This window comes from Mya arenaria, chromosome 15, assembly GCF_026914265.1.
Source record: "Mya arenaria isolate MELC-2E11 chromosome 15, ASM2691426v1".
In the NCBI taxonomy this organism is placed as follows: Eukaryota; Metazoa; Mollusca; class Bivalvia; order Myida; family Myidae; genus Mya; species Mya arenaria.
In genome coordinates, this window is record NC_069136.1 from 40,312,287 (window position 1) to 40,334,122 (window position 21,836).

Below are 21,836 nucleotides of genomic sequence, written 5' to 3' on the forward strand. Positions count from 1 at the left end.
TTAAAATAAGAAAGATACATACCCAAATCCAGGCTAATTAAGGGGGAACTAAATTGCTTTAATTATAGTCGACCATTATATATAAACAGTATCATAAGGTTATACACACTATATTATTACAAGATTGGTTTAGTGAATTAAGATAAAGTTGTTGTCACTTAATATGTCTATTTGTTTAGGCATTTATTTGCTCGCCGAAGGAACAATATATTAACGAACATATCTTTCATAATTTTGATTATGGGCCATTTTTTCTAAATGGAATATGTATGTACAAGCGTAAGTAATCTCAATAATAGACATACAACAGAGAAAGTTTTTATAATTGATATACCTAGCAAAGTGTATTGAATCAAACAGATACAGTTGTTAACATTGTGATATTGATAAAGATATTTATAAATATTCTCCGCCATACATGTATATATAAACCATTGTATTACATTAATGTGATCAAGGGTCATATTGGCCTTTTTCAAATATGTAGTGTGTTGGAAATTTTCTTTGAATAAACTTTCTTCTACTATACTATGTAGTACATGTTGTATACTGGATGAATTCCAGCCGGCGTATTCAGCTTATTTTTTTCTGATAAACCCAGTCAGTTCTTAACCTGCAAATATGTCGATGTCAATATTCGTATGACAATGTGCAATGTTATTGATATTTACATAAGAAACAGCAGTGGACCAAGAATGGATCCCTGAGGTACTCCTGATGATATTGTAAGCAAGCCAGACTGTATGTTTCCGATATTAACTAATTGTTTTATATTAGTACAGTACAGCAACAGCGTTTACTTTATTTGGCGGACTAACAAGTAAAGATAGTCTATGCCAATGTTGTTGAAAGAAAACATTTGAGACATTCTACCATGGTAGTTGCATCGTTAATCATAGTTGATATATCAGGATCATACTTGAAACTGAATAAAACAAACACACTCCGTGTTATGCATTTCATTATGTAGGGACTACTTTTCTCAATATGGTGCCATTTTTGCTTATTACCTCGGAGATGATACGCTGATTGGTATCCTTGACCTTACAGTATTGTTTTCCGGACTGATATAACAATTATTTACAGGGAAAGTATTTAAGTATCGCTGGTTAGAATTTATTTTATTGTCCAGATTTAACATTTTCTTTATAGTCATATCTTTATAATTGTTTATACTTATATTTAATTAACAATGATTATGAAACAAGTTATTACAACATTAAGGGTTTGAGCCTAAAACCAGGGGCACTTTTTCCTCCTGTGTTTCTTCAGTATTGTATTAGTGAAAAAGCATAGGTGTCTTCAATGTAGGCGTTGTTGTGCAAAACAATAAATAGGCCATAATTCAGAAATATTCAAATTAAAACTTGGTACACATGTTGCAAGAAACACAATGAAATTGCATCAATATAATCCCAAACAAATAATCACCTGCGCTGACTCTTTTTTGAATTGATATGTGTCAGCTACAGATCAAAAAGTGATAGTATGGATATGAAATCATGTACAAAATACTGGACATGAACACTTAATTCTGGTACATGAAGCGTCTTACTTCTACATAATATTTATCAAACATTCGCTTATTGGCTATAATCTGTGAAGATTCAAACTGATTTTAAATAATATTTATGTGAGAGACCTTTTTTTTCGACCACCCAGTGGACATTTCTGCCGAAATATTTTGTAGACCAAAAAAAAAGCAATGGCCTTAACGAGATTTCTTTGTACTTTTAGGATGTTTAGTTTTGCGTTGTTTAACCAATCCGAATGTAGTTCTGTACGAAAAAAGATTAAACACTTAAAATCGAACACTCTCATAAAAATGAGTCTACAAGTAAATTTCACACAAGATGGAATAAGGGATTTCGACGGATCCTTTTACAAAATATTTAAATTTCGTGCTGCAGTACGTTCACACAAACTGCTTATTTGTTTTAGTCTTTATCCGGCCTTTTTATCATGCGAATCTTTACGTTAAAGTTTCTTTTACTAAAATACCTTTTTATAGTACCACACACCACATGCAACAGTTACCACAGAACAACTCACGGCTCTTGCGTTAGTATCACAGTTGTGTCAAAATCCGAACATGCGTATGGAAAACTTGACTTTCTGATATAACAGCATTTAAAGGTCTTATTAAGGTGATTATTGATAATTTAAAGCCAGAGAGAGGCATGCGAGGGATATTTTATAGCATCAAAGCAATTCTTATAATACAATTAAAAGTATAATGATCGTAGTGAAATTCTTACACATAAATCCTGAGAAACAAGATAAGGGTTCAAACCACAATAAACTAGAGTCGCAAACGTATAAACACCACATACACAAACATACAGACAACACACGCATCAAAAAGTGGGATTACCGCTTCGGAACGGCTAGAAAAAAACACGAGTCTAAAGGAACCTGTCTACTGGAGGCTTAAAATATTTTATGCCGCCATAACCTGACAAAGTCACAACATTTATCAATTATTAAAAAATAAAAGGGACAGCCATCAGACAAAGCTAAGCAATAAATCAAAAATATCTTAAGTTATATGTTTATTGTGTTGCCAAAGAAAATGTCCTGGATTGAGAATGTTGAATTGATTATACCATGACTGTTTCTGATAAGGGGCTTTTCAATGACGTCGAACAAGAAACAATATGTTGTTTCAATATTATCACAGGTGATTGTGATGCAAGGAATAAATATGAACGAAGAAGTGGTCACACTTGTATATGGATAGATTGATAGATTATTTTATTACTCCAAAATTGAAAAGGTAAACGTTTATACACACATATGCAACACTATAGGCAGTAAAAATATAAACCATGCCTGTACTTTTTATTCAAAAAGTCTGCGAGTATGACAATAGAAGTATCAGTATATTATCATACAATAAAGAAAGTAAAATCTACAAATAACTTTATAAGCATTACGTGAGTTTTAAACAAAAGAATTTTTTTAAATCAAACCATGGCGGAGAGCTACACATAATTTTCAAAAAAAAAATAGAACAATTAAATTCTGTGCAACATTATAAGAACAGTGATTTCAGTTGGATAATTAACTAAACTGCCATTGTATATATATATATTATTTTTTCTATTCGTTTAGCAAACAAGCGTGCACATTGATCGAATCAAGTCATTGTAATAATTGACTAAAAATGTACCGAGACCACAATGATCGTAATCATATTCCACAGAAAATGGCAATTTTTTTCTTTCTCATGATAAAACATGGACAGGCGACTACACATATTTCAGTAAAAAATTGACAGGGTTTACATATCGTAACATATTTATTTGAAACACACAGTCCTTATTCATAAAGTATTAATTTGTAAACATGTTTGCATAGTGCCGAACAGCTATTATAAGATGTGCCATTTCAAACGACTTGGTTTTTACTGTTTCTTCCATCGTAGCTCATGCGATTTACATTGGGATTCAATAGTATTTTCCATTTGTTTGAAACTTTCCAGTACCAATATAGTTTGATAAATATTCAACTCAGACATACTTTGTAGCAAACGGTAAATATCCGGAATGAAACGCATTATTTGTTTATCATAGTGCATAAGCCGATTAATGAAAATGTTCATATATAAATATTGATAACGTAGTCTACAAAACTGAGACAATAATTGAAGCTTTTTCTATTCTATAACGACTTCTATGGTATCATATTAACCGTCATTAACACAAATCTGGTGGAGATATTCCTTTGAAATCCTTCAAATCTTTCAAGCATAAATGATGCGCTGTTTCCAATCTCTTGATATCCTGTTTTGAATAGCTATTCCAAAGTTCGCAGCCATAAAAAACTTTTGGTAAAATAGTTGTCCTTGGTATCCTTAAAGTTTTTGCACTGATGGTATCGGGGTCAATTTCACTACTTCAAATATTCTAAATATCCCACGTAACTTGATGCATGCGTTCTAAATACATTATTGGGCCGATATTATTTCATTACATACTATGCCTCAGTGCGTATTATTTACACAAATTGATATTGGGTCATGTACTAGGGAGAATGACGTTTGTTGAGTATCTGTTCGTAAGCATACTTTATTGAACACAACAACTGCATATTTGTTGTACAGTTAGCTCCATTTTCTGGAATAAAAGAAACATATTTTTTAGCATACGAATATGAAACAAGTACCATAGCAGAGTAAGGTAATTGTTCTTAATAAGCAACTGTAAATCTCTTAATTCATAAAACAAAACAAGTCTGTACTGTGCGTGTATATTTCCGTGCATCTGGTAAATGCTGATTTTGGGAAGAAACACTCAAGTAATATGATAGGGCAATATTGAATTGTTTATTACTGCATAAATTATAATAGTTGTTGTCACAATTTACATGCATTACCTTCAGTATTCCTCACTGGCAAAGCCTTTCCGTATAAAATACGTAAACTGAGAAAGCTTAATGAAGTTAGATCGTATATTACCTTCAGTGGTTGTAGGTACAGTTGTTATACCGATTGTGTCATCTGTCTCTGTAGTGGCGTCGATTTCTGAAAAGTGTAATACTCTTACTAAATTTCAACCTTGACGTGATCAGATTTATGTGAGCGAATGATTTAGTCCACTGTTCAAGGCATAACATCAATTCTGACTTGAAAGTGTTTTTGTGTACAAATCGAGGATACCGTGTCGTACTACGATAACTTTTGATTGGAAGTCAATTTTGTATTGCATTGCAAGACATTTAAATCTACATGGGATTTACTGATAACGTCAGTTATACTGTTGACTTTGTTAGTTGTTCGTTAAGAAAATTAGTTTTTTGGACTAACATTTTTATTTTAAAGACAAAAACAAGAATAGTAGTCGAAAGTTTAAACATAAACCCCATGTAATGGCATATGGTCAAGACTTGAAACACAAAAACAAACAATCAAAACTAGAAATATGGAACAACAGCACAAAACTCCACAAACTAACACAATATATATAATAAATATGAAAACTACCTGTCACATTGACGTACGCCTCCTGCATGATAAGGCTGGTGACCAAGTTGGATGCTACACAGTGGTATCTTCCTTCGTCCGAATAAGATACATTACGGATGGTCCATATCATATTTGTCGACGAATCGGTGATTTGTTCATTGTCCTTAAACCAAATGAAGGTCGGGGGAGGACTTCCTGTGACATTGCAAATAAGGTGTAGTGCCTGTCCTACTACTACTGTTTGGTTTTCAAGAGGATTCATGGTGGTAGGTGGAGTAGAGCAGAAGACGTTCGACTCATTAATCGCACGTAGATGATTTAAAAGACCTAGAGACATTTCGTATACCTCCAGAACTTTCAGGGAATAATTATTAGTCAATATGAGAAAGATGTCCTCAAAGGCGGAGATACTTTGTAAGCTTTGATTTTTGAATGGTAAGTTGGTTGGTGGTAAAACAATTTCATAAAGGGATGCAACGGCGTAATGTGCACAATCCAGAAACGAGACACACGTGTCTTCATTGAAATATTCGCTGGTAACATTTTCCATGGCGACGACCCAATAATTGACCATTTCTAGGGAATTGGCATCATCGGTTTGATTTTGAAGCATTGACGCCGCATGTTTAGAAAATCTTTCCACATCAGACAGATAGAAATCAGAAGATAAATTTGCTTTAGCGATGTCAATGGCTTCTGTCAATTCGGTAAGACTGATATTGAATTCAGTTTCAGCTACGTTCAGATCAATTCCCAAGTCCGCTAACGACGCATTTGCTAGAGAACGGCTATCTTTTGAGAGAATATCATCCTGTACAAATGTCGAATTTATTATCGTGCTGGCTGTTTCGTTTGCTATGTCATGCAAGGCATTAATAGTGTCAAATAGGAAAGTATGAATGTTTGTAAATTTTATACAATTTTGCAGAAATATTTCTGTCCTTATACCGTATTCGTTGTCCGTTTGGTTAGTTGTAAAGTCAAGTGTATCAGCGATTATATCAATGGTTTCATTGTAAAGTGTTTCTGTAGCATTGACATGAGTTTCCCTTGTTTTTCTGTAATGCTTGTACAATAAATTTATTGAATTATATTCTATCTCACGTCGTTTTCGACCAAAGATATCTCCGATGGAATCTAAAATAGCTGATATTGTTGCTTTGGCAGCATACCACAGACTATGGAATATGTCATTGAAATTGATGCGTATTTTAATTGTTTTAAACCCAGTTTTAAAAGCGTTAACATCACAGTGGACATCAAAAACAGCCTTATCATGTGATGAAAGTATTACTTCAAATCCGCAATTTCGCACATCAATGATACTTTCTAATCCGTATTTAATGATTAAGTTTAGAGCAGCAACTCCTAGTTTCACTACCTGCTTGACAGCCTCAAGAGCTAGCTTTGCTCCTTCCAGTATCCCTTTAGTTGCCTCTAATCCTAATTTAGCCAAATCAAGTGCAGCTATAGCTATGTCAAGAACAACCCTGGATTTATCCACAATGAACTGGGCAGCCGAAACGGCCACTTTCGCAGCATCCAAGGCTAACATTGGAATGCGGACGAAAACCTTGGCTGCTTCTAATGCCAAATAGGCAATGCCACGGGCAGCTCTGCATAGAAGATTAAGACCAAGGCAGATTGGATCAGGTAATGAAATCATGCAGCTCGTAAATTTACAACATGGGTATGGTATTCGAACTCCCCAGACCCGTTTGTGACAAATTTTACACTTAATTCCTGGAACGCAGATTTTCTTGCAGTCTTTAATCCTACATAATCTGTCAACCTTTCTTTGTGCATTTTTAAGTTTATTTAATGCGTCTTGAAATGGTTTCTTTGCATCTTCTAGTTTATCTTTGGCTTTATCAAGTGCACGTACAGCATCATCGAATTTCGAATTTGCCTTACGGAAAATCGACTTCTTATCTTCAAGCCAGTCCTGAGCTGAAGTTAACCCTCTCTGGGCCTTTGTCACACCGTCTTGTAATTTACTGATTCTTTTGTTAGCATCCTCAGCTATATTTTTTGTAAACCTACGAAGTGCCGCTAAATAACCGTCATCAAAACTACCATCTCCATCGGCATCGGCAACAAAACTTCCTTTAACACCATATGACAATTTGTACCATTCATTTCCCAGTTCTGCAGATATTTGCAGTTGTGCTTTAAATGTATTCCATACTTTTCCTTCAATGTAAATATATAAACCTTGATTTGTTATGAACAGGTCTGTTTGAGCGCCTATACCGAGAAATTTGGCTTCTACTCGTATCAAAGTAGCAAATTTACCATTTGAGTCTACGCTTATTGCAAGTCCAATGCCTACGCCAGCGTCAATACGAAGAAATGGTCCGATCTTAACTAGTCCAGAAGAGACAACAGCCAAAACTCTGGCAGCCCTTTCACCCTTAAGAACACTATACGCACGCTCAAAACGGCTACATGCCCCCAGGCTGTCTATGGAATACACAAGCTCAATTTCTAGGCCTATAATCTTTAAACCAGAAATATCAAGATCGCCCTTAAAGCGAAATCCAGCTCCATTTATTTCCTTTAACACTTTAGAAGCTTGAGCAGTCACATTACTGATCAATATATTAACTCTCTTCCGTATTGCGTTGGTTTCTTCCTTGATAAGCTGTGTTATGTTATGTTTGACAATTTGTGTATTTTCTCGTATCGAGTCTAAAAATGCATCAGTGTCGTTTTGCAATTGTTTCCATCCGTCTTTCCAGATGACAGTAATGCGTTGAATAACTTGTTGCAGATTTGGTATATTTAAGTTACCAATATCTTGTATAACGTCTTCAGCAATGGCTATGAGATTCTGACCAGTGGTTATTACTGTATTAAGTAATATGGTTGAATGGTTCGACAATAACGTATGATACCTAGCTAAAACGTCTCTTGAGAGATTAACAAACCGTTCACTTATGTGTTTTAAATCAAGAACTTCTTTTGCTACATCAATTAGTGTTTGATTGTGCGCTGGAGTCTTTGGATCGCTGGCAAGAAAAACATAGGCTTTGACATTAACCCCGGGTCTGATAAAACGCAAAAGTGATGCATCGAGAAATGCTTCAGCGTTAAAAAGTACCGACATGAAGACTCCTGCAGGATTTGCATTAAGACCGCAAAAATTTCTCTCATGTGATCCTGAAATGGAATATGTTGTTATAATATTGTGTAAAATAATTAATACTGGATCTCAATTACAATAAGGAACACAAAACGACTGATAATGATGTTTTATATGTTAAAAAATGCATTGCATAACGAAGAGGGAAATGATATATTAAAAATATATTAAATATATTGACGTAATGGCACACACTAACTTTAATCAGCAACTGCGATGGGCACATTCAATTTGAAACTTGGGTAATGAACAATAATGAAACATCAAAGGAAAAAAAATATGGACAATCTTAGTAGTAAGAAATTGAAAATTGTCGCTGGCACAAAGCATAGGTCCAAACTATAATGAACTTTAGACACAAACATATTAACATCACATACAGAAATACAGATGAAGACGAGTTTAAATGTTCATCAACACAACATTGTTATATTCTATATGTTTATGTTTCAGCGCATCATTTACCTCCAAGTGAAGCAAGAGCGTTAACTTCACCACTTCCACTCCCTCGAATAGTTTGGTCTCCAAATGGAGTATTGAATGTAAATTCTAAAGCACTAACTGCTTGAAGTCTCACAACAAAACCCCATTCCTCTAGAAATAAACTTTTCAATATCTGAAAATAATAACAACAATATGTAATAAAAATGCAAAATAAGTTGTATATTATACTAAGAATGAATTTCCCGAAGTCCCAACGATTTTGACCAAACGAGTTATGACGGTATGATGTCGACTAACGAAAATGCGGATTAACATGGAACAATGTTTCTCCACTGTCAGAACAAAAAGTCGAAGGACAGCACAACATGTGTCGCTTTATCACCTTTCGTCGTATTTTGGTGTACTTTTGTGACACTTTAGTATTAGTGATGTGTCGTAATTTCAATGTCACTAAAACACAAGATGAAATTGATTTGTCACAATAACTTTGAATATATCTAAAATATGTTTTATTTGCTAAGGATTCAATGCAAATACAAACATTTGTTCAGATTTAATGTATGTAGCATATAATATAATTTAGTGTTTCATTCAGGTTTTCTTTTGAAAGTAGACGCTTATATTATAAAAATTATTGAAAAAAATATATGACAAAAGCCCGGATAATAGGATGTAAATTTTGTTTCTTTGATGGATGTCCGAAACAATGAGACACTTACATTTTTTGGAGACGGGATGGAAAGAAACGCATTTGCCGTTCCTGATATGCGAAATATGTCTGTGTCCATTCGGACATCGCCACCAATCCATATATTGGCTTCTTGAAACACACTAAAATAAAACTTATACATGTAAACAATATTATCTACGAACTCGTTTGTAAAACTCACCCGATGATAAATAATCAACAGGTGTATACGATTATTTATTAGCTTGTTATATGAGAATATTTTAATCACCATCATTGGATGGTATCAAGTAAAAGTTCTTTCTTTTACAGTCCAATCTGTATAATTAAATGACTTACACCATGGTTACAATAAGAAACTCTAAAATATACTTACGGATACTGAATAATTTCATCTCCGTTCCATTGTTGCAAATGTGTTGTCTTCGCATGCACGTTTATGTGCTTCTGAAGAGACAACCCTACTCCTATCGGGCGGATATAAACACCAGAATCGTTGATCAACTTTCTGAACATGTCAAATCGGTCCAGAATGTCCCTCGATCTTTGAGGCAAGATAAGAAAAACAGATCCTCCATAATCCTGGCAGATATCAATAATGATGCAGAACTTTTTGTTACTAACTTGAGTCGGTAACGTAACTTTCTGACCATAGATAGACAAAGCAAAACTGTTGCCAAATTTCAGAACAGTGTAAAGGCGTTCAGAATATAAAGGTGCCCCTTGGCATTCTGTATTCTGAATATCGTCACCTCTACTAAGCTCTGTCTGCAAATCATTAACACCAAGTATTTCGTTGCCATTTGGACTAAACTGTAGCCAGTCAGGCAAGGAACTCTCAATATTGCCAAAAAATGATGATAAAAAGGAATTTGAAACCAGGAAATCTCTAACATCTCGTGGCGTTGTATCGAATGTCCAGCAATATTGCAGTCTTTCTTCCCCATATTGAATGCCATCGTTGACGTCATGTGTTAACGATCCGGTAATTAATTTAAAATCGTCGATTCTCTTGACGACTTCTAAGCCTGATACAGACACAGGAAGGGCTATGGCGTTTGCTTCAACAAATACAATACCATAAGTATAAATTCTTCCAGGATCAGTTTTCAAGCTGTACCAACTTGATGTTGACGAGAGTAGAATTTTTATATCAGTTCCCTCGTCGCATTTTGCTAGAAGAATTGTCGAGCAACCTCGTGGTAGAAACCGTCGCAGTAACCCATACTTGGAGAATACGCTCGGTCTAGTTGAACCTATAATACGTTAAGTAATATACAATCATGACTCAATTGATATAACTATACTTATGCCGGATATGATGGGTTCCCAATAAGTTCGGTAATGTACACAGATTTTGATCTTCTTATATAACTATTGTAATGCCTGACATGATTTGTTTCCCACTTCAGCGTGATTAGAATGAGAAAATGTTCATTGTTTATCCCATATTCAAGTCAATTTATAAGATATATATGAGGAAATTATTATAGGTGCTCAGTTATCTAAATATAGAGGAAAAGCACAAATATCACCAATTGGTTAATATAATAACTTTGAATACCGCTAATATAAATGATTATCGAATATGACGATTGTTACAGCATCTAAAGTGTTACTTGTAAATATATTATTTTAACAAGTAAATATGTTAACCTGAACAAGTTAAGCCGTCCTCGTTCAGGGTGCTGTTGCCGCTGCATTTGCAAACAAATGATCCCACTGTGTTGATACATTCATCCTCGCAGCCGCCATTTAAGAATCCCGAACATTCATTTAAATCTGGGGATAAAAAAAACATTTAAAAATGTCTTATTGATCAATTGAAATGAGGTAAATCAATACAAAAAGCGTTATGTCGGGATGCATGCTTAATAAGATGACACATTTCACTACTCTCTCCAAAGTAGTTTTCTCCCTTGCCATGTAGTTACTTTCTGGGTTAATAAGGAATGTTTCAGCCTTTAAGGCATTGAAAACTATTTGTACTTTATAATCAAATAAGTCATTTGCTTAAATTTATGTATAAAGTCTGTTAATTAAGTGTTTCTATTTATGTATAGTTAATATAAAACGTTATTTTCCAATGGTAACATTTTGATAAATAAGTGTTTTAATTGTACAACAACGTAAATTGTATCATTGTATTGTAAAAATAAAGGAATGAGCACATAATGTTAAATCTAGGTTGTAACAAACCGAGTTCGCAATGCATTCCTGTGTAACCATTAGCACAGGAACAGGTATACCCGCCAACGTTGTCAATACAAACTCCTCTATGTTCACATACGATGCCATAACAGTTGTCTTTTTCTGTTAAAATTCAATGAATTTGACAATCATTCATATTGTATAGGAAAGAAGTGACTTTAGTGAAGAAGTGCTGTAGAATATACAGAATTGTTTAAGGTAAATCTGAACCTGGACAAATAATTGGAAAAAATATTAACATTGAAAGATATCAGTGAGATAAAGGCAAACTATACATGTTTTGTAAGGATTAGTGAAGAGGCTTATCATACGTACTGATACAAATAAAATTATCTGGCCCAAGCACATATCCATTCTGACAGCTGCACGTGTAACTGCCGATTGTGTTGGTACACTTCTGGGAACACTGAGACGTACCTTCTGCACATTCATCAATGTCTAGGAAAATATATACATTGATATTTGGCATAAATGTACAACATAACCAATATACTTAGATCAAATGATTTTTTTGTGAATTCTTATTTGCTGGTGACTTTTTTACTCATTCATTCAGAAGCAATTTCAAAATAACATACCTTTTTGACGCTTTTAACCATTTTGACTTTTCTCATTTATATGGGGAGTGTACATGTTTTTGTTCTTTATGTTTCAAATAATTGATACATAGTTTGCATCTGATCAAAACATAGATAAACTCTGAAAGACATTGTTTCTGGTGTAAAAAACACTAACGTAGACTATCTGTGTTATAGTTAAACAGTATGATAAATGCTTTATAGCTTAATTTGACTATAGTCTGCAAAAATATCTTTATTTAGAACAGGTCTTTCAATTCCGATAAAATTAAACAAAGGTAAATATCATTTATAATTAAAATTAAATAAAACATTATGACCCTTAGGTTTCTTGAAATGCATTGTTAATTGCGAAAATAAATGTTTATTAAAGGAACAAATATACGTTTTCTCGAAGATTCTTCAAGAATGTTAGCTCAAGCCAACAACAAAGGTGCTTTAAAGGTTTCCTATAAAGGGTAAACCATTAACCTAATAAATAAGAATTAATGAGACAAATGCACGTTGCCATACCAGTACATGTATTTCCACCGGTGTGCATCACAAATCCGGGTCGGCAGCTACATTGGTATGACCCTATCGTGTTAATACAGACGTGGTCACAACCATGTCTGTTTGTGTCACACTCATCTACGTCTGTTAGAAAAAACAACAACAACAAGAATTAGAACTTACTAACATGTATACGATTATGTTTGAAACCTTAAATAAAAAAGATAGTTCAATTGATTCAAACGTTCTTTAAGCTGGCCATACATTTATACATTCATTGCTGCCCTCATTGATGGTTATGCTTGATAATAACATTTTGCCGAAACACTTTTTGCATTGATTAAGACAAGCATTTACAATCTTCTAAAGGATCGATTTTTAAAAGGTGATTCATAAAGGTTTTATTTACATGCAAGTTTCTTAATTAAAAACATGCATTGGTTATGGGTTCGTTCAAACCAACGCACTAATTAACGAAATACATCGTCTAGATTGTTTCCGGTACAAAACATGTAATCCTTTCTGTGTCTGTTATTTTCTACATCAATACACACAAATAATAGTGGTGTTTGGTAGAGGTTAAAATATGTGGTTACCTTTACAAGTTTGTGAAACAGTGTCTAAATAATATCCGGTTTCACAAACACAGGTGTACGATCCGGGAGTGTTGTGGCATTGGTGGTCACAGGGAGGCGGTGTTTGCAAGCATTCATCTATGTCTGAGTATAGAAAACGTACATATATACGTAGGTTTCGTTTCGAAATGGGCAATACTAAGTGTTTTGTACTTGATATTCCCTGGATCTACACATGTTAACAAACGAACAACAAGCTTTTATTTACTTTTCAGGTTCGGTTAATTGTTATTATTGGTTTGAGGGTTCAAAATAATTTCTTAAAATATATAGAGGGTGCAGGTTAATAAACTGTGTGGCTTGATATTAATTATAGTAATTTAACGGAACAAATAACCATTGAACCGACTGAATAAATGAATATAGACACTTTCAACAATTATAATAACCCTTCTTTACCGTCACATGCCTTCCCATCAGCAGCAAGTTGGTACCCGGCCTTACAGGAACACGTATATGAGCCAACTGCGTTGGTACAATCTTGTCCACATTGAGATGTTCCCGCAGAACATTCGTTGATATCTAAAAACGTGGTTCAACTGTTACATATTATAATCCAAAGCAAAATAAATATTATATATATTGTTTTATTAAGAGAGAAATATATGCTAATTTTAAAAGAAGATAATTGTACATTCATAAATAAGTTTTTGATTGTTTCATGAGAAGCAAGTGGGGTTGAAGCGTGGTCTTCTTTCGTTATGTTTCTGTCTATTGAAATCAGCACACTAACCGTTGCATTGACGTCCGTCAGAGGCAAGTGTGTAGCCATCTCTGCAGCTGCACTGATGTGTCCCTGGCTTGTTAGTACACGTGTGAGCACATCCTCCATTGTTGGAAGAGCACTCGTTCTTATCTATGACGAAGGAGATGAAAAAATACGTTTTGTGGTGCAGCTCATTTAAATCATAAGAACGATTCAATTAACAGAAATAAAACATTCTTCAATGAATTATGTAAAACTTATATTGAACCTTTTTAACTTTCAACCAGTTTCACGATTTAAATAAAGAGTTTGGTTTAATTAAACAAAATAGTAAGATCAACACAGTTTGCATTCGTTTAAGCCAATCATAGGCATTTGTCCTAGGCCACAAATATACGATATTGTTTGAATTTCTGTGGATTGACAATGAAGGTAATGTTTCATATATGAACATTATAATAAACTACTGAGTGTACCTTCACAAGTTTTGAGGTCAGTCTTTAACACATATCCACTGTTACAGGAACATGTATAAGACCCAACGTTGTTTCTGCACACGTGCTGGCAGCCGCCATTGTTTGAGGAACACTCATTTATATCTGAAATACACCCACGCTATACTATACTATATAGTGTGAACAAATTAGCTTCGGTATAACTGGGATTGTTTTCAGGTACTAATACAATATGCAACACTGCCAACTACCAGTCCTTGAGATAATAACATTGAAAATTGATTGCACAGAAGTTTTCTATAGAACATACTATTGCCTTACAACAAACAGATGTATAGAATGTATTAAGCTAAACTATAAATGTGGTGTACCTTCACACTTTGGAAGTTTGTAGCCAGTTTTGCAGTTACATTTGTCAGGCCCTGTACACGGGTTGCCGTTCAAACACGATGTGGACCCATAGCACAAGGCTGTATTAACATAAAATGAACGATCTATATATTAAAATCAATAATAATATTAAAACTACAGGGATAATAATTTGATAAAGAAAAGTCTAATATAATTTCTGTGGAGAGGCACAAGGTCAAGACCTAAACGGCACTGAACGAGAGACACACGCATTCAAACAGCATAAGCAGGTTACAACCGCTGCAAAATAGCTTTTATAATAAATGATAGGATTACCGCATTGGAACGGTCAGTGAAACACGTTCATGGAAACACGAGTTTATTGGGGGTTAAACAAGTGCATATACCTACAACCTAACAATTATATATATATGGAATACTCCAACATATACTGTAAGCTTATAAAAGGCTTAAATTTGGAGATGAATACCTTAAATATCGTTCGTCATTTAGTAAATCAGAACAACCAGTCATCATCACGACCGCAATAAACAGTTATAGCAGCAGCAGCAGCAGCAACATCAACATTATCAACATCAGTATTACTATAACTATTGTATTGACCATCAGTATGTTTGTTCTTATCATATAATGCCAACCGGATTATCTCCTTAAAACTTAACTCCAAAAACAACATACGAGTGTTACAGTCTGATCCTTGATATCCCTTGCAGCAAACCTGGCGTGAACAAGTCTTGTAGCACGTGTAATATATCGTCCTGTAAAGTGTTAAGAATAGCACTTTACAACAAATGTCATGCTACACAAGACAAATAACTGAATTGAATTAAAAAAAAACTGCTTGTCTAAACATGTACAGTGTTGCAAGTAATATCAACAATAAATCGATTTCTTTGAAACTTAACGTTGACTCTTACTCCCAAATAATATTGACCACAATTAACACAATTGTTTATTTATACCAAAAAGGATGATTTAATGTTAACAAAAATGGTTCTTATGAAGGATACAGAGTTTAATGTGAAAACAATATGCGGAAACCACGGTATTAGTTCGACTTTATATGACAACAGTAGATCACGGTAATGATAATGGTGAATTATATTCTACACATTTTACTTTCAATTTCACTTGAGCATATCGCTAAACATACCTGTATCTAGTACATCGTCTCCAGCCGAAGGCTCCACACTTCGTTTTGTACCTTTCACTCCTTGAGCACTGACTGCTGCATTTGTACGATTCGGAACAGAATCCAGCTTCTGCAGAGCTACAATCATAATAAACTTATAACTAATATTCAACATGACATCTGCAGTTTTTTTTACATAATTTGAACCATTTAAGATACCTTGTAACTTAGGCGATAAGCTATGATTTGCCTCTTCAACATGTGTGATTTGCTTTTGTTATGTTTCAAAACATTTAAGGTAAATTCTTATTTAGAGATACGTTAAAATTATCGTATCTAACATAACATTGTTGATTTGCTTACATTATGATTTTTATACATTTAAAGATAGCGTGTGCCTAGAGATACGTTACAAATTGCATATCTAACATGACATATTAAACGATTTACTGTTGTAATATTGTTGTTTTGTGGCCAGTTTAAGCGATAAACGTGTGTGTATCTCAAATGATGTCTAGTAAATAGTACAAATACCGTTATTGCTATGTTCAAGTCGTATTTTTTTCAAACAATCTGTCTTTGAACGTTTACTTGTACGATAGGCTTATAAGTAAACCGTACTGATTTAGGCGATCGCATTCGGTTTCAGTGGATTTTTGCAGATTCGGAATAAACGAGGTACTTGTCTTTTGCATCCTCCCGGATCGAAATGAAGTATTAATAAAACTTCAGTATATAAACATTACTGATTTAAATCACCAAGAAGACACGATATACCATAATAAAATGCATTTTGTCGACGCACTTTTTGTTTTGACGTCACGTTAATTTAACATCGAGCAACATTTCTTGTTACGACGTGACCGATGGCTAAGTGGAATACGGCCGAAATGCACCAGCAGGAATACAGACAGTATTTATCTGTATGTATTGCTTGCAAATAAATAATGCGTATATAACAAAGTCTAATATTTACCTTTTAATTGAGAAAATATTTATCTATTTTGAGGATTATTATTAAACCTAGTAAAAAAAATGCTGATATAAAGTAAAATAATATCAATTATCACGCCCTACTTCTTTGAAAATACGATTATTTTTTTGGCAATTTTTAATTTTTGACCTGGGAAACCAAGAATATATTGCGTTGAAAGTACGATAAAATAAACAGTTCATTGCACAAGACCTTTCTCATTCACGTTGTAGTCAATTTTTACGGTATTTCATTCTAAGTTATGAAAATATTTTACTTACAAACGCAATTTTAATACAAACGCAAGACACTTTAGATGTATCAATAAATAAAAGTGGTCCTTGTTCGGTTAAAAAACGGTATCTATGACTGAAAACTGAACTTTAAATGCGCATGTTTAATAAGGCCAAAAATTGTTTGTTAAGGGTAACCTTCCCAAAATTTCTCGGTAGGGTAGGTAGGGATTTTTTATATTTTTTTATATTTTTTTCAAAATCTGTCGTAAGTTCAGTGTGTTTTCTTGCACATGACAGTCTTTCCTACATTACTGTCATTGCCTGACTTTGTTTTATCAAATAAACAATAATTCTGATTAAAATCTGCATTTATCCGCCCTTCGTAACTCTCTATTCGCTAACGATTTTTTTTTTCTCAGAAACGGATTTTTTTTTGTTAGGGTCGGCGCATTTGTATAGGTAGGGTCGGGTTACCCGAAACAGACATATTTTTTTAGGCCTTATGAATACTACAATGATAACTACATGGACAAGCCCATTAACCAAAAGTCTACGAATACCTTGTTTTAAGACACAATGATAAGGCACAACATACACTCAAACAATGTACAACACAACACAGATATACTACACTCCCTCAACATGTATTTATGAACAAATATTGGGTTAACCGCCTTGGAAATTTCAACGAAACAAGAGGTCACAGGGAAGAGTAAATAAGGTCATGCACGTATAGCCTTGCACTTGATCCAACATTTATCAATAATAAATAAGCTGTATGGATGCCCTCATCATCATTAAACAATTATCTATAATAAAGTAAAACACATATAAAGAACTACAAGTTCTAACGGACAAGATAGATACTACTACTACTACTACTTCTACTACTACCACTACCACTACCACCACTACCACTACCACTACCACTACCACTACTACATACTACTTACTACTACTACTACTACTACTACTACTACTACTACTACTACTACTACTAATAATAATAATAATAATAATAATAATAGGAATAAAATAATAAATAGTTTCTTTAACTATAATAAACTTTATTGCAAGATCATTTCATAGGAGAATATTTATGCAAATAAACTAAATATATTTATTTAACTCAAATTTACAATACATTCATTCAAAGACATTTATTCAACATGGCTTGCCTGCTTTAAACTATATGTTTAATACTTAACCGCATTTATTTCATTGTTATTCGCTACACTGAACACAAAATAAACTGATGATGTTCTGCAGTAAACAGTGTTTTGACAATTGTTTATGTTTTGATAAATAGACACGCTTGGTTGTTTTCATTGTTTAACATTTAATAATATATTTTTGTATCATTTGTTAACAGGATGTGTGTTACCGAAGATTTAACCACTGCTGACGTGAATTGCGGACATTGAATGCGTTATTAGCAATTAACGTCATAGAATAAGCATCATTCAAAACGTATTAACAATCACATACGTTCAAAACATTGGTATCGTGTACGTGTTAATAACATATTTTATTTCATATTTTTCGCTCATATTGAGTTTTATCAATAAAGCTATTAATTTTGTGAAAATGAAATATTTAAGAATTTCTTTTATTAATTGTAGAAATTGTAGTTACTTATATTGATCTGTGTTGAGTGTCTCACATTTGAAAGAGCTCATAATCTGCCCAAATACTATTTACTTATAAAATAATTGTAAGATAAAAATTATTTTCAAACATAGAATTGTGTTCGGAATGAATAAACTTTATTTAGGAAGTGTTAATCCTTCCCCATCAAACGTTTTCGTATTTGTTTTGAAGCTGAATAAATGATACTATTTGCTCTCGTACAAAATCACTACAAACGTGAAAACAACAGCAAGTAAATGCTCGAACATAAATTAACTGATACATCATCAATTTAATAACATTTGAAACTTTTTTTTACTTTTTAACACCAAGATGAAACTATCAACAAGCAACAATGCCTCCACCATTGTCTTCTAAACACGCCAAGCGCGATCTTATTTTTGCTACTGAGCTATAAATATTCAAACCTCTTGGTTTTCGCTGACTGGCTTTTGATTTGACAATGATTAAACCCCACCGAACAAGCTCTAACGCTCTTAGACGTCCTATTGAAGACTTTGAGAAAGTAATATTTTAATTTCATCAGGATACATTGATAAACCAGGATTTTTTAAACAAATAAAGCACGTGCTTGTCTGGTCAAATTTTAGCGTAAGGTGCTTTCTGTGTGGGTTTGAGGCCTCTTAAGAAAAATCCACGAAAATAAGCATATAAAAAAAAGAACATCAAAAATATGCTTCTCTCAGTCGAAGATTATATTCTTTTTTATTTGTGATCATTGAAACTTAATATGCTCCCTCGTGAAATAAAATACGCCCGTACCGTGAGTATAAATGTTTTTCCAAGGCTGAACTTTGCTCAATTAGGGCGTTTTTGTTGATACAAAAACCAGTTTCAGTTTTGGTGTCAATGGTTTCAGCAGTTTCGAACTCGGTTTTGATAGTTTGGCTTGAAGCAACAAATGCATGGTTTTGTGTACAGTTTATACAACATGGCGGAGCTACTGCATGTAGCCATTATTTCCAGTTATAAATATAACCTTTATCATTTAGCTCATTTGCCCATTGTAAGGCATTGTTATCATGAGGATTGAGTTTCAACAAACGTGGTTGATCAATTACCCGGCCATGTTGGTTTCAAAGTAAACTAGTTTTTGGATGGAACGAACCGATGAAACCGCCTCCGGTAGGGGTTTCAATAGTTTCGAAAACCGAAACCGTTAAAAAAACGATAAAACTGGTTTTGGTTTTATTTGAAACTGTAACAACAAATGCACAGTTCATGAAACCGAAATAAAACCGAAACCAGTTTATAACCAACAAAAACGCCCTAAGTTAGGAAAATCAAGACACTTAAAATAAGCTGTATGTCATTCTCTTGTTTTTGTTGAATTGTTTCGAACCAATATTAAGCTTAAAGTACATTATGCTTATAATTATCATTTTATTATCATAATTGTAGTTATCCATTTTCTAATAAACAAACTTAGCAGTAATAATACAGTCATATAATTTATGTATATTAATATTTTTATCCATGTTTTGCCTTAAAATTATCGTTTTCGATATTGTCACTTTTAATACTCGTTAAAAACAAACAAAATTATTTACAAAATAAAATTATTTCTTACAAAAATGTTACCTGAATAATGTAAAAAGCACAGCAATGAGACACAAAATCCCATACGACGGCATCTTTGAAAAAATAACGTTCCACACCTGTTGTTGGTCCTGTTGTTATTTTGGTGTAAAGCAAGACGTTTGATCTTATGTCATGCTTGAACTGTATTAACACACCCTTATAAGTTAACACTTCGTTTGATTGGTTCAGCTTTAATTATTGGGAAGTCATGCGGTAAATTCTTAATTAAAGCTAAATTGTTTCGTGAAAAAAGCAACAATTAATATGCTAGTGTTTATACGTAGCACCACTTATGACATCGTACGACCACCGTATAGGCTGTTTCAAGTTCTTTTATAATTCTATAAAATCAATGCAAACTTAATTCAAATGTTCGTTTATGCACTTAACGAATAAGTAAACATTTTCATATATTCCGACCACACGTATCGTCCGTACAATATCTGTATTAATTACAAAGAGTCTGCATTATACTATGAAAGGTTGTGTATTTCTGTTCAAATATTTAAACTGATACATACTTTCAATGTCGAGATATGTTGTTTTTTATAGTCTCATGTAATTTAATTTTATGAATGGATGTGCACTGAACTCTAAGATATTTGTATTATATGCTTGCTCATGTTGTGCACATATGAGACATGAATAAACTATAAAACTACTACATTTCCAGAAACACATGACATCACGCTCACTAGATTTCGGAGTAGTTAGTTTTTAAACAATCGAAAGCGTATTAAACACCTAGTTATAAATTCGTTCGTATGCTAGCCATGGTTTTGACGATGTTTATTTGATTCTAGATTTAAAGTTTAAATTGGGACATTACTTAACGCAGACTGAATAGATGCACATACTTAACGCAGACTGAATAGATGCACATTCCGCGACCACTGAAATCACTATAAACACTAACAATAACACAATGGGCTATTTAACTTAGCTAGGGATACACCTACGTACAGCGTTGGAATGTTGTTTTATAGAATAACTTCGGATTTATCTTAAGTTTATTATTATTTGTTTTATTATCAAGTTTCCTCAAGTTAATGCATACTTTGATAATATTTACCAGTTGCGTTTTAACCAAATTCGAGATTGTTGGAACAAGAGTGTGGTTGTGCACACAAACTAGTTTAAACCCCCAGTAAATTTACATTTTACTGACCCTTCGAAGGCGGTACCAATCTAACCCTAGTTTTCTATATTTTCTAAAGCACAGCACATTTCTAAAATTGTTTATTGTATGAGACCTATCGTATGCTTTTAGGCGAATGTGAAAAAGGTAATGTACGTTTTATTTATTTTAATTTATCGTAAATTGGTTTACCAAAGTTAAAGGAACATTCCACGAGATGAAAGGAGATGTGATGTATGTTTATTGAATGACATTGACGATGAATATCATTTTGTACTGATATGTGATAGATATAAACACTTAAGAGATCATTATATACCTAGTTATTATCGAACACGACCTAGTTTGTTAAAATTTATTTCTCTTCTTAACTCTAAGAAGAAGTCGTTGTTACACAAACTGGCTATAATTACATTGTCATCTTTTCAAGTCTA

General features: G+C 33.4%; 1 protein-coding gene across 1 annotated transcript; it reads right to left on the reverse strand.

The window, feature by feature from the left end:
* Positions 1–2,737: 2,737 nt before the first annotated feature.
* Positions 2,738–20,913, reverse strand: LOC128218697 (uncharacterized). Its single transcript, XM_052926363.1, has 18 exons — positions 20,265–20,913; positions 15,846–15,962; positions 15,371–15,450; positions 14,692–14,790; positions 14,342–14,464; positions 13,893–14,015; positions 13,559–13,681; positions 13,121–13,243; positions 12,546–12,668; positions 11,770–11,892; positions 11,443–11,556; positions 10,900–11,025; positions 9,620–10,499; positions 9,275–9,386; positions 8,577–8,727; positions 4,985–8,128; positions 4,460–4,525; positions 2,738–4,118 (listed from the first exon to the last, which is right to left on the reverse strand). Exons 1-18 carry the CDS (start codon positions 20,315–20,317, stop codon positions 4,027–4,029), a joined length of 5,772 nt encoding a protein of 1,923 aa, XP_052782323.1. The 5' UTR covers positions 20,318–20,913; the 3' UTR covers positions 2,738–4,026.
* Positions 20,914–21,836: the final 923 nt, after the last annotated feature.